Source organism: Bombina bombina, chromosome 1 (genome assembly GCF_027579735.1).
Source record: "Bombina bombina isolate aBomBom1 chromosome 1, aBomBom1.pri, whole genome shotgun sequence".
In the NCBI taxonomy this organism is placed as follows: domain Eukaryota; kingdom Metazoa; phylum Chordata; class Amphibia; order Anura; family Bombinatoridae; genus Bombina; species Bombina bombina.
Window position 1 is genome coordinate 715,474,978 of NC_069499.1, and position 14,360 is coordinate 715,489,337.

The window sequence follows — 14,360 nt, forward strand, 5'->3', positions numbered from 1 at the left end:
CAGGAAAAATTTCTCAACAAGCTGAACCTGATGTTGTGACATTTAAATTTAAATTAGAACATCTCCGCGCACTGCTTAAGGAGGTGTTATCTACTCTGGATGATTGTGACAACTTGGTCATTCCAGAGAAATTATGCAAGATGGACAAGTTCCTAGAGGTTCCAGTGCACCCCGACGCTTTTCCTATACCCAAGCGGGTGGCGGACATAGTAAATAAGGAGTGGGAAAAGCCCGGCATACCTTTTGTCCCCCCCCCCCTATATTTAAGAAATTATTTCCTATGGTCGACCCCAGAAAGGACTTATGGCAGACAGTCCCTAAGGTCGAGGGGGCAGTTTCTACTCTAAACAAACGCACTACTATTCCTATCGAAGATAGTTGTGCTTTCAAAGATCCTATGGATAAAAAATTGGAGGGTTTGCTTAAAAAGATTTTTGTACAGCAAGGTTACCTTCTACAACCCATTTCGTGCATTGTTCCTGTCACTACAGCAGCGTGGTTCTGGTTCGAGGAACTAGAAAACTCGCTTAGTAGAGAGACTCCATATGAGGAGGTTATGGACAGAGTTCACGCACTTAAGTTGGCTAACTCTTATTTTAGATGCCGCTTTGCAATTAGCTAGATTAGCGGCAAAAAATTCAGGGTTTGCTATCGTGGCGCGCAGAGCATTTTGGCTAAAGTCTTGGTCAGCGGATGTGTCATCCAAGACAAAATTGCTTAACATCCCTTTCAAAGGTAAAACTCTATTTGGACCAGAATTGAAAGAGATTATTTCAGATATCACTGGGGGAAAGGGCCACGCCCTTCCACAAGATAGGCCTTTCAAGGCCACAAATAAGTCTAATTTTCGTTCCTTTCGCAATTTCAGGAACGGACCAGCCTCTAATTCTGCATCCTCTAAGCAAGAGGGTAATGCCTCACAACCCAAACCAGCCTGGAAACCGATGCAAGGCTGGAACAAGGGTAAGCAGGCCAAGAAGCCTGCCGCTGCTAACAAAACAGCATGAAGGAGTAGCCCCCGATCCGGGACCGGATCTAGTAGGGGGCAGACTCTCTCTCTTTGCTCAGGCTTGGGCAAGAGATGTTCAGGATCCCTGGACGCTAGAAATAGTTTCTCAGGGTTATCTTCTGGAATTCAAGGAACTACCCCCAAGGGGAAGGTTCCACATGTCTCACTTATCCTCAAACCAAATAAAGAGACAGGCGTTCTTACATTGTGTAGAAGACCTGTTAAAGATGAGAGTGATACACCCAGTTCCAATAAAGGAACAAGGAATGGGATTTTATTCCAATCTGTTCGTAGTTCCCAAAAAAGAGGGAACTTTCAGACCAATTTTGGATTTGAAGATCCTAAACAAATTTCTCAGGGTACCATCGTTAAAGATGGAAACCATTCGAATGATTCTACCCACTATCCAGGAAAGTCAATTTATGACTACCGTGGATCTAAAGGATGCGTACCTACATATTCCTATCCACAAAGAACATCATCAGTTCCTAAGGTTCGCTTTTCTGGACAAGCATTACCAGTTTGTGGCCCTCCCATTCGGGTTAGCCACTGCTCCAAGGATTTTCACAAAGGTACTCGGGTCCCTTCTAGCGGTTCTAAGACCGAGGGGCATTGCAGTAGTACCTTACTTGGACGACATTCTAATTCAAGCGTCGTCCATGTCAAAAGCAAAGGCTCATACAGACATCGTTCTGGCCTTTCTCAGATCACACGGATGGAAGGTGAACATAGAAAAAAGTTCTCTGTCTCCGTTGACAAGAGTTCCCTTCTTGGGAACAATAATAGATTCCTTAGAAATGAGGATTTTTCTGACAGAGGTCAGAAAGTCAAAACTTCTAAGCTCTTGTCAAGTTCTTCATTCTGTTCCTCGTCCTTCCATAGCGCAGTGCATGGAAGTAGTAGGGTTGATGGTTGCAGCAATGGACATAGTTCCTTTTGCACGAATTCATCTAAGACCATTACAACTGTGCATGCTCAAACAGTGGAATGGGGACTATACAGACTTGTCTCCAATGATTCAAGTAGATCAGAAGACCAGAGATTCACTCCGTTGGTGGCTGACCCTGGACCATCTTTCCCAGGGAATGAGCTTCCGCAGACCAGAGTGGGTCATTGTCACGACCGACGCCAGTCTGGTGGGCTGGGGCGCAGTCTGGGAATCCCTGAAAGCTCAGGGTCTATGGTCTCGGGAAGAGTCTCTTCTCCCGATAAACATTCTGGAACTGAGAGCGATATTCAATGCTCTCAGGGCTTGGCCTCAACTAGCAAAGGCCAGATTCATAAGGTTCCAATCAGACAACATGACGACCGTTGCGTATATCAATCATCAGGGGGGAACAAGGAGTTCCCTGGCGATGAAAGAAGTGACCAAAATAATTCAATGGGCGGAGGATCACTCCTGCCACCTGTCTGCGATCCACATCCCAGGTGTGGAAAACTGGGAGGCGGATTTTCTGAGTCGTCAGACATTCCATCCAGGGGAGTGGGAACTCCATCCGGAGATCTTTGCCCAAATAACTCAATTATGGGGCATTCCAGACATGGATCTGATGGCGTCTCGTCAGAACTTCAGTGTTCCTTGCTACGGGTCCAGATCCAGGGATCCCAAGGCGACTCTAGTAGATGCACTAGTAGCACCTTGGACCTTCAACCTAGCTTATGTATTTCCACCGTTTCCTCTCATTCCCAGGCTGGTAGCCAGGATCAATCAGGAGAGGGCCTCGGTGATCTTGATAGCTCCTGCGTGGCCATGCAGGACTTGGTATGCAGACCTGGTGAATATGTCATCGGTTCCACCATGGAAGCTACCTTTTAGACAGGACCTTCTTGTTCAGGGTCCATTCGAACATCCAAATCTGGTCTCCCTCCAGCTGACGGCTTGGAGATTGAACGCTTGATTCTATCGAAGCGTGGGTTTTCAGATTCTGTGATAGATACCCTGGTTCAGGCCAGAAAACCGGTAACTAGAAAGATTTACCATAAAATATGGAAAATATATATCTGTTGGTGTGAATCCAAAGGATTCCCATGGAATAAGATAAAAATTCCTAAAATTCTCTCCTTTCTACAAGAAGGTTTGGAGAAAGGATTATCTGCAAGTTCTCTAAAGGGACAGATCTCTGCTTTAACTGTCTTACTACACAAAAGACTGGCAGCTGTGCCAGATGTTCAAGCATTTGTTCAGGCTCTGGTTAGGATCAATCCTGTTTACAGACCTTTGACTCCTCCCTGGAGTCTAAATCTAGTTCTTCCAGTTCTTCAAGGGGTTCCGTTTGAACCTTTACATTCCATAGATATTAAGTTACTATCTTGGAAAGTTTTGTTTTTGGTTGCAATTTCTTCTGCTAGAAGAGTTTCAGAGTTATCTGCTCTGCAGTGTTCTCCGCCCTATCTGGTGTTCCATGCATATAAGGTGGTTTTGCGTACTAAGCCTGGTTTTCTTCCTAAGGTTGTTTCTAACAAAAATATTAACCAGGAGATAGTTATACCTTCTTTATGTCCGAATCCAGTTTCAAAGAAGGAACGTTTGTTACACAATTTGGACGTAGTCCGTGCTCTAAAATTCTATTTAGAGGCTACAAAAGATTTCAGACAAACATCTTCCTTGTTTGTTGTTTATTCTGGTAAAAGGAGAGGTCAAAAAGCGACTTCTACCTTTTGGCTTAAAAGCATCATCCGATTGGCTTATGAGACTGCCGGACGGCAGCCTCCTGAAAGAATCACAGCTCACTCCACTAGGGCTGTGGCTTCCACATGGGCCTTCAAGAACGAGACTTCTGTTGATCAGATATGTAAGGCAGCGACTTGGTCTTCACTGCACACTTTTGCCAAATTTTACAAATTTGATACTTTTGCTTCTTCGGAGGCTATTTTTGGGAGAAAGGTTTTGCAAGCTGTGGTGCCTTCCGTTTAGGTAACCTGATTTGCTCCCTCCCTTCATCCGTGTCCTAAAGCTTTGGTATTGGTTCCCACAAGTAAGGATGACGCCGTGGACCGGACACACCAATGTTGGAGAAAACAGAATTTATGCTTACCTGATAAATTACTTTCTCCAACGGTGTGTCCGGTCCACGGCCCGCCCTGGTTTTTTAATCAGGTCTGATGAATTATTTTCTCTAACTACAGTCACCACGGTACCATATGGTTTCTCCTATATATATTTCCTCCTGTCCGTCGGTCGAATGACTGGGGTGGGCGGAGCCTAGAAGGGACTATATGGCCAGCTTTGCTGGGACTCTTTGCCATTTTCTGTTGGGGAAGAGATATCCCACAAGTAAGGATGACGCCGTGGACCGGACACACCATTGGAGAAAGTAATTTATCAGGTAAGCATAAATTCTGTTTTTTTCTTTTTTTTTTTTTTACATAGAGATTTTCATGTGATATTCTCTCTAGGCATCTTTCTATAGATATGCTGCATCACTTACAAGTGATTTAATATTTGTAGCATATCCCTTTAAGCTACGTGTTTTAACGTTCATACATTTTTAAACATTAAAAGGATAAAATAAAAAAGAATCTATTATAAATATGGTTAAATGCTCTAGGCATGAAAAGCTGCTCTTTTCTCAGTTAGAAGTAGCTGAATGCATTTCTGACTTCAGCTCTTTACTACACCTTTCATCATGTGATTTACTCCCATATCAGCTTGTGATTGGCTACATAGAAAAATGTTGAATTTCATATCCCCTTAAGGGACATTAAACTCAAAATTAAACTTTCATTACTCAGAACATGCAGTTTTAAAGGGACACCGAACCCAATTTTTTTCATGTCGAGCATGAAATATTAATCAACTTTCTAATTTACTCCTATTATCAATTTTTCTTCGTTCTTTTGCTATCTTTATTTTAAAAGCAGGAATGTAAAATCTAAGCAGCCAGCCCATTTTAGGCTCAGCACCATGGATAGCGTTTGCTTATTGGAGGCTTACATTTATCCACCAAAAATGGGCTGGCTCCTATGCATCACATTCCTACTTTTTAAGAAAAAGAAAAAAATTAGTTTAGTGTCCCTTTAAGAGACTTTTTCCAATTTACTTTTATTATCAAATTGTGCAAAGTCTTTTTATATGCACGCTTTCTGAGGCACCAGCTCCTACTGAGCATGTGCATGAGCTTACAGTGTATACCTTTGTGATTGGCTAAAGGCTGTCACATCATACAGGGGGCTGGAGAATTGAAGTAAATTGAAATTTGTCAAAAATAATTTACTGCTCATTTAAATTTCAGATTAAGGTCTATTGCACTGTCTTTTTATTATGGACTTGTTTATAATTCAATTCCATTGTATTTAGGGCTCGATTTATCAAGCCCTTCTCTAAACTTTGACTGCAGGTTTACACAAGAGAACCTGCAGTCAGGATTTATCAAGCAGCGGTCATCGGACTGATGCTTCCTTGCCCTGTACGCCACCTCTTAGGTGGTCCCAAGCAGTTTTAGCTAAAGGGTTTTCTACCTGTAAATACACATTCTCATTTCAAGAACATATTTTACAGAACACAACCTGTAATATATTTTAACATGCTCTGTTTTAGCGAAACAAAGATGGCTTTACTGTGCCTTAACTTTCCTAAAGTGTTAAAGGGACATGAAAGTCAAAATTAAAGTTTTATGATTCAGATTAGCACACGCTTTATAAATAAATTAGCAATATACTTCCACTGTGAAATTATGCACAGGCTTTTGATGTGCACACTTTCTAAGCATTTGCAAGAGTTCACTGTATATATGTGTATTACTGTGATTGGCAGAAGCCTGTCACATGATACAGGGCACAGGAAAATTAAAACAATCTTTTACATTTTTCTGACAAAAAAGCTACTCATTTGAAATTCAAAGTAAGGATTATTGCATCTTTTTATTATGTATTTTTTGATTATGCTATTATACCATATTTATTAGTTCTTTTAATAAGGATGCAAACTGTTTATTTGCTGTACAGTTCCTGAAATAGTATTATAGTACTAATGTATAAATTAACTATATGTATATTTCTTACAGGAAGTCATGCTGTGAAGTCCTAGTCTGGAATTTGAATTGATTAAGCGCCCTGATATCTTGAAGCAATGGCAGACCCTGCACTTATAGAACTCACGTCAAAACCCCCGGATCTCTGCTCGGATTGCGCCCAGATTCACCCGGTTACAGACAACCACATATACAACTTTCAGGATGAGGTGGATGATGAGCTGGTCTGTCACATCTGTCTCCAGCCCCTGCTGCAGCCTATGGACACACCTTGTGGTCACACTTACTGCTACAAATGTTTGGAGAACTTCCTCAAGGAGAAGGACTTTTGTCCCATGGACCGTAAGAAGCTCAGCTTCCAACACTGTCGCAGATCCAGCCTCTTGGTGAGAAACCTCCTGGACAAGTTGTCTGTGAGCTGCCCCTTCCAGGCAGAATGCAAACTGGTCGTGCAGAGATGTGAGCTGGAACCTCACCTACGCAACAGGTGGGTGCTATGCATTGTGGGACGGTGCCACTTAATGTAACATTGCATTACAAATTAGCAGTTTTAATCATTTAGCATTGTAATGTTATAATTTACAATGTTTTGCAAATCAAGGACACATCAGGGATACACCTCTTTATGTGATGTTAATGTCCATGGTCTCCTTTGCTGTGGTCAATTAGGAACAGATGTAAATGTGCTCTAAACAAAACAATCACTGTGTAGATTGTTTGCATGCTCAGCTAAATTTTACAATACCTACATATGATGAAGGCTCTGTGGGAGCAAATTAAACAAACAGGCATTTCAGAGGTATTTTATAGCAAAAACTGACAAATTAATGAATTCTATTCTAATGTTGCTTTATTTTTCTTAAAGGGGCATTCAAGTCAAAAGTAAACTTTCATTGTACAGAAAGAGGATGCAATTTTTAGAGACTTTTGAATTTACTTCTATTAAATTTACTTTGTTCTCTTGCACTGCTGGGAGCTTGCTGGTGATTGGTGGCTCAACATAGTTGTATGCACGCAAAAATGTGAAAATGCAATGCTCTAACAGACCATTTTCTTTTTTACTTTCATGTCCCTTTAAAGTGATGTTAAATTAAGTCTGACAAGAAGTTAAATATAAAATCCTTGTACAAAAAACCTGGTTTATTAAAAAAAAAAGTGCTTCAATTGCCCCCAAAATAAAGTGGACAGTTCCTTTTATGAAAAAAAAAAATATATAAGCATCTTTATTTAAAAAAAAATGAACACAAAAACAAAACCGATCAAAGCAGTTATAAGGGGTTAAAGTGCCATTTTATATTGAAGTCTATGGGAACTGTGTTTTTATTTATGAGAATGAGGCTCCCATTGGAGGCTATGGAAGCACGCTCTCGTCAGTACAAGGCTTCCAGGCACTGTGAATGTGAGGTTGCGTGCGCATTGCGCTTAACTTGTAATACAAGCACACATTTGCGTGCACTGGTATTACCGATTGGAGCACAAATATCTTGCTTGAAAAAGCTAAATTTTGAGCTCCACTCGTAATCTAGGCATTAGAATAGAAGAGTAACAATTTTTGAGAACAGCTTTTTTTCAGAGAACTAAATTAAAATAAAGTTTAGATTGTCCACCTCCAAAATATTGTTTTCCCAAAAAGAGGACATGGTAAAAAATAGATGCATTATTTTCATTTTCTTTTAAAGTAATATCAACCACAAAAACAAAAACAGTTTAAAAGCAAACTAACTGCAATGCTAGCATTGTAAAGCAGTCCAGAGATAAACCCTTTCGAAAAACCTGTTGTAAATTATGTGTTTTGCAGGGTTAATCGGAGGCTGCTGTATGGTTACATTTGAGGCTCTGTGTAACCCTTTCCCATATATATGGACAGATTCAGGATAACTGTAGTGGGGCTTTCAGATCTCCTTTGGGTGGGCGGAGTACAATTTGCCAATGAAAATTATAGACAAAATGATTGTATATGTAGTTACAAGTTGGTTTTGATATGTTTTACACATAGAGGTCGATTTTATCAAGCTGCGGCAGACAGGGGCGCACATAAGCGCCCCTGTCCACCGCAGCTCGCCTCTGGCGGGCTGAATTCCGCTGGCAGAATTCATCATTGCACTAGAGCGCTATTTTGCGCTTGCGTGCAATCCCGCCCCCTGGCGGCGCACAGCCAATCACGGACGGGCATCAGCTGTCAATCTCCCCAGTTGGACAAGGCTGGGGAGATTGGAATTCACCACCTTAGAGGTGGCGAAGAAGTTAGGAAAGAAGCGGTCTCATGAGCGCTGCTTGTTAAATACGGCGTGCAGGTTCTCTTGTGAGAACCTGCAGTCGTAGGGGGTCGAAAGGCTTGCGAAGTATTTGATAAATCGACCCTATAGATAGATTGTATGTAATGTTGCTATGTATCCAACTGGACTTCATTCCAGTATAGATATGCATATACTCTTTATAATTATCGACACATAGACATAGCTGCCAGAACTTTTATCAGCAGATTTTACATTATTTGTTAATTATACTATCAAAACAGCAATTAAAGAGAGATGAAACCCAACATTATTATTTTTTAATGATTCAGATAGAGCGTGCAATTTTAAACACAGTTCCAATTTATTTCTTTTATCAAATTTACTTTAATCCATTTTCAATTAAGGGTTAGTAAAGCCATTTTTTTTTCTTTCATGATTCGGATAGAGCATGCAATTTTAAGAAACTTTCTAATTTACTCCTATTATCAATTTTTTTGTTCTCTTGCTATCTTTATTTGAAAAGGCAGGAATGAAAGCTTTGGAGCCGGCCTATTTTCTCTTCAGTACCCTGGATAGGGCTTGCTGATTGGTGCCTGCATTTAGCCATCCAATCAGCAAACGCCACCCAGGTTCTCAACCTAAAATGGGCCAGCTCCAAAGCTTTTATTCCTGATTTTTCAAATAAAGATAGCAAGAGAAGGAAAAAAAAAACTGATAATAGAAGTAAATTACAAAGCTGCTTAAAAACATAATTTATGTAAGAACTTACCTGATAAATTCATTTCTTTCATATTGGCAAGAGTCCATGAGCTAGTGACGTATGGGATATACATTCCTACCAGGAGGGGCAAAGTTTCCCAAACCTCAAAATGCCTATAAATACACCCCTCAGCACACCCACAATTCAGTTTAACGAATAGCCAAGAAGTGGGGTGATAAGAAAGGAGCGAAAGCATCAACAAGGAATTGGAATAATTGTGCTTTATACAAAAAAAATCATAACCACCACAAAAAAGGGTGGGTCTCATGGACTCTTGCCAATATGAAAGAAATTAATTTATCAGGTAAGTTCTTACATAAGTTATGTTTTCTTTCATGTAATTGACAAGAGTCCATGAGCTAGTGACGTATGGGATAGCAAATACCCAAGATGTGGAACTCCACGCAAGAGTCACTAGAGAGGGAGGGATAAAATAAAGACAGCCAATTCCGCTGAAAGAACAATCCACAACCCAAATCAAAAGTTTTAATCTTTGTAATGAAAAAAACTAAAATTATAAGCAGAAGAATCAGACTGAAACAGCTGGCTGAAGTACTTTTCTACCAAAAACTGCTTCTGAAGAAGAAAAAAACATCTAAATGGTAGAATTTAGTAAAAGTATGCAAAGAAGACCAAGTTGCTGCTTTGCAAATCGGATCAACAGAAGCTTCATTCTTAAAAGCCCAGGAAGTAGAAACTGACCTAGTAGAATGAGCCGTAATCCTTTGAGGCAGGGATTTACCCGACTCCACATAAGCTTGATGAATCAAAAGCGTTAACCAAGACGTCAAAGAAATGGCAGAAGCCTTCTGACCTTTCCTAAAACCAGAAAAGATAACAGACTAGAAGTCTTTCTGAAATCTTAGTAGCTTTAACATAATATTTCAAAACTCTGACCACATCCAAAGAATGTAAGGATCTTTCCAAAGAATTCTTAGGATTTAGGACATAAGGAAGGAACAATAATTCCTCTATTAATGTTGTTAGAATTCACAACTTGAGGTAAAGATTTAAATAAAGACAGCAAAACCACCTTATCCTGATGAAAAATCAGAAAAGGAGACTCACAAGAAAGAGCAGATAATTCAAAAACTCTTCTAGCAGAAGAGATGGCCAAAAGGAACAATACTTTCCAAGGAGGAGAAATTGGCTTAATGACAGGCTTGATACGAACCAAAGCCTGAACAAAACAATGAATATCAGAAAGATTAGCATTTTTTTCTGTGAAACAGCACAGAAAGAGCAGAGATTTGTCTTTTCAAGGAGCTTGCAGACAAAATCTTATGAAGAAACTATAAAATCCTAGGAATTCTAAAAGAATGCCAAGAGAAATTATGAGAAGAGCATCATAAGATGCAAGTCTTCCAAACTCGATAATAAATCTTTCTTGACACAGATTTACGAACCTGCAACATAGTATTAATCACTGAGTCAGAGAAACCTCTATGACTAAGCACTAAGCATTTTAATTTCCATACCATCAAATTTAATAATTTGATTTCCTGACGGAAAAAACTAATCTTAAGATATAAGGTCTGGCCTAAATGGAAGTGACCAAGGTTGGCAACTGGACATCCGAACAAGAACCATATACCAAAACCTGAGCGGCCATGCTGGAGCCACCAGCAGCACAAACGATTGCTCCATGATGATTTTGAAAAATCACTCTTAAAAAGAAGAACCAGAAGGAGCAAAAATATAGGCAGATTGAAAACGCCAAGGAAGTGTCAATGCATACACTGTTTCCGCCTGAGGATCCATGGACCTGAATAGGTACCTGGGAAGTTTTCTTGTTTAGATGAGATGCCATCAGAACTATTACTGGAAACCCTCACATCAGAACAATTTGAAAAAACACATCTGGGTAAAGAGACCATTCTCCCGGATGTAAAGCTTGATTGACAGAGATAATCCGCTTCCCAATTGTCTAAACCTGGGATATGGACCACAGAAATTAGACAGGAGCTGGATTTAGCCCAAACAAGTATCCAAGATACTTCTTTCACAGCCTAAGGACTGAGAGTCCCACCCTGATTATTGACATATGCCACAGTTGTGACATTGTCTGTCTGAAAAACAATAACGTCTCTCTCTTCAAAAAGAAGCCAAAACTGACGAACTCTGAGAATGCACGGAGTTCCAAAATATTGAATGGAAATCTCGCCTCCTGAGATTTCCAAACCCCTTGTGCTGACAGAGATCCCCAGACAGCCTCCCAACCTAAAAGACTTGCATCTGTAGTGATCAAGGTCCAGGTTGGATGAATCGAAGACACCTGTAGAACTATATGATGGTGATCTAACCACCAAGTCAAAGATCGTTGAACATTGGAATTCAAAGATATTAAAAATGATATCCTAGAATCCCTGCACCATTAATTCAGCATAAAAAACTGGAAAGGTTTCATATGAAAATGAGCAAAGGGAATTGAATCCAATGTTGCAGCCATGAGACCTAAAACTTCCATGCATATAGCTACTGAAGGAAATAATAGAGACTGAAGGTTCCGACAAACTGAACCCAATATAATTGTCTCCTGTCTGTTAGAGACAAAGACATTGACACAATCTATCTGGAAACCTAAAAAAGTTGACCCTTGTCTGAGCAACCAAGGATCTTTTGATAAAAAGATCCTCCAACCATGTCTAAAAAGAAACAACAAAAATTGAATCGTATGAGATTCTGCAGAACGAAAAGACTGAGCCAGAACCACGAGATCGTCCAAATAAGGAAACACTGAGAACCTTAAAAAGAATATCAGAGCTGTCGCTAGACCAGAAGGTAAAGCAACAAATTGGTAATGCTTGTCAAAAAAAAAGAGAATCTCAGAAAATGAAAAATAATCTGAATGAAAACAGAAGAAGATCTGCATCTATTGTATCTATTGTAAACAAATAATGCCCTTAATGACCAAAAAGGCAGAATAGACCATATAAACACCATTCTGAAAGAAGGAACTCTTATATGACAAATCAAAAAGATTTTCTATTTTTGGGACAATGAATAGTTTTGAACAAAACCCCAAACCCTGTTCCTGAAATGGAACTGGTATGAATACCCCAGATAACTCCAGGTCTGAGCAGCGCCTTGAGACCCCAACGGGTAACCAGCCGCGCCTCACAAGTACCCAACACAGGTCTGAAACATACTTCAGAAAAGTGTGAGCCTTTACTGGAATAGCTGGAATATGCTAGAGAGAAAAAAAAACTTCTCACAGGCGGTTTTACTCTGAATCCTATTCAGTACCCCAATCTAAGAAGTTTGGACCGAATTGAACCAAACAAATTTAAAAAAGTCAAAACCTGCCCCTTACCAGCTAAGCTGGAATAAAAAACCGCACCTACATTCAAATTTGGGGGGCTGACTTTGATCTTTTAAATAGCTTAAATTCATTCCATGTTGAAGAAAGCTTCCAATTATAAACATGTTACTTGGGGAAGAATTAGGATTCCGTTCCTTATTAAGAACAAACTAATATAAGCTTAAGATTTACTCTTAGAACTCAATCTTGAAGCAACAAAAAACTCCCTTCCCCAGAGTAACAGTTGGAAAAAATTGAATCCAATTGTGAACCAAATAATTGATTACCTTGGAAAAAAAGAAATATGAATTTTAGAAATCAAATTAGCATTCCAAGATTAAGTCACAAAGTTCTTCTAGCTAAAAATAGCTAAATACATATATTAAACCTCAATTGTGAAAATATAAAAAAAAATGACGACACAAATTAAATTATTAGCATGTTGATCAACTTAACAATGCTAAAACAAAACATAATCCGATACTTGTTGCACTAAAGTATCCAACCAAAAAGTTGAAGCATTTGCAACATCAGCCAAATAAATTGCAGGCCTAAGAAAAGGACCTGAAATAAAATAATTTTCCTTAAATAAGATACAAGTTTCCCATCTGAAGGAAAAAAATAAATACTATTTTCTATAGGAATAGTAGTATGTTTAGCAAGAGTAGAGAGAGCCCCATTAACTTTGGGGATCTTCCTCAAAACTTTAAACTAACTGCCGGCAAAGGATACAATTTAAAAACCTTAAAGAAGGAATAAAAGAAGTCCCAGGCCTATTCCATTCCCTAGTATCATGAACTTGGAAAAAAAACTCTGAAGAAACCACAGGAGGTTAATGAGCAGAATTTAAATGTTAGCTAGTCTTAAATCAAAAGAACTAGACTCCTCAATATCCAATATAATCAACAACTTTTCAACAACGAATGTACTCTATTTAAAAATAAAAAAGTAGATTTGTTAGTGTCAAATATCTGATGAAGTATATTCTAAATGAGAAAAAACATCATCAGAGAAGGATAATTCAGTATGTTGTCGGTCATTTAAAAATTCATCAACTAAATGAGAAGTTTAAAAAAGACCTATAAATTTATTAGAAGGCGGGATGTCGGACAAAGCCTTTAGGATAGAATCAGAAAAACATTCTCATAGATTCCTAGGTATATCTTGTACATTAGATGTAAAAAGAATAGCAATAGATAATGCATAAATACTAATGGACTCTGCATGTAAAAGTTTATCATGATAACTTATTACAAACCATAGCTAAAGATAAAATTCATAACATTAAAATAAATGAACTTAGCTTTGGTAGGACTGATATCAGTCATCAGGAATCCAACAGTATTTTCTGATACAGGAACAGTTTTTGGAATATCTTGCAATATGTAATAGAAAAAACAACATATAAAGCAAAATGATCAAATTCCTTAAATGACAGTTTCAGGAATGGGAAAAAATGCAAACAGAACAAGCCTCTAGAAACCAGAAGCAACTAAAAAGTGAGACTCAAATAATGTAAAAAAAACTGGCGCCAAGTATGACGCCCACATATTTTTTGGCGCCAAAAACGTCTAATAAACACGAGAGTCAAAAATGACGCAACTACGTGAAAACTTCTGGCGTCAACTAAGATGACGGAAATGACGTCATTGACGTCAAACGTCAATCTCGCGCCAAAAATGACGCAATAAATTCTAGCATTTTTTGCACCCGCAAACCTAACAGCCCGCAATTTAAAGGAAAAAAGTAAATTGAAAATTTTAGGTAAGAAAAATATTTCATTCATATGCATTTTCCCAAAAAATGAAACTGACAGTCTGAAAGAAGGAAAATAAACTGATTGACCTGAATCATGGCAAATATAAGTATAAAACATATATTTAGAACTTTATATAAAAGTGCCAAACCATAGCTGAGAGTGTCATAAATAAAATAAGATTTACTTACCCCAGGACACTCATCTACATATAGTAGAAAGCCAAACCAGTACTGAAACGAGAATCAGTAGAGGTAATGGTATATAAGAGTATATCGTCGATCTGAAAAGGGAGGTAGGAGAAGAAATCTCTACGACCGATAACAG

At 38.9% G+C, this 14,360-nt stretch overlaps 1 protein-coding gene across 2 annotated transcripts in view; it reads left to right on the forward strand.

Moving 5' to 3' along the window:
- Positions 1–14,360, forward strand: part of LOC128645897 (ligand of Numb protein X 2) — a 184,552-nt gene that overhangs the window by 93,964 nt on the left and 76,228 nt on the right. For both annotated transcript variants that reach the window (XM_053699213.1, XM_053699212.1), the window contains exon 2: positions 6,013–6,466. In XM_053699213.1, coding sequence (XP_053555188.1) covers positions 6,078–6,466 — 389 coding nt within the window. In that variant the 5' untranslated portion in view covers positions 6,013–6,077. The remainder of the gene's footprint in view (positions 1–6,012; positions 6,467–14,360) is intronic.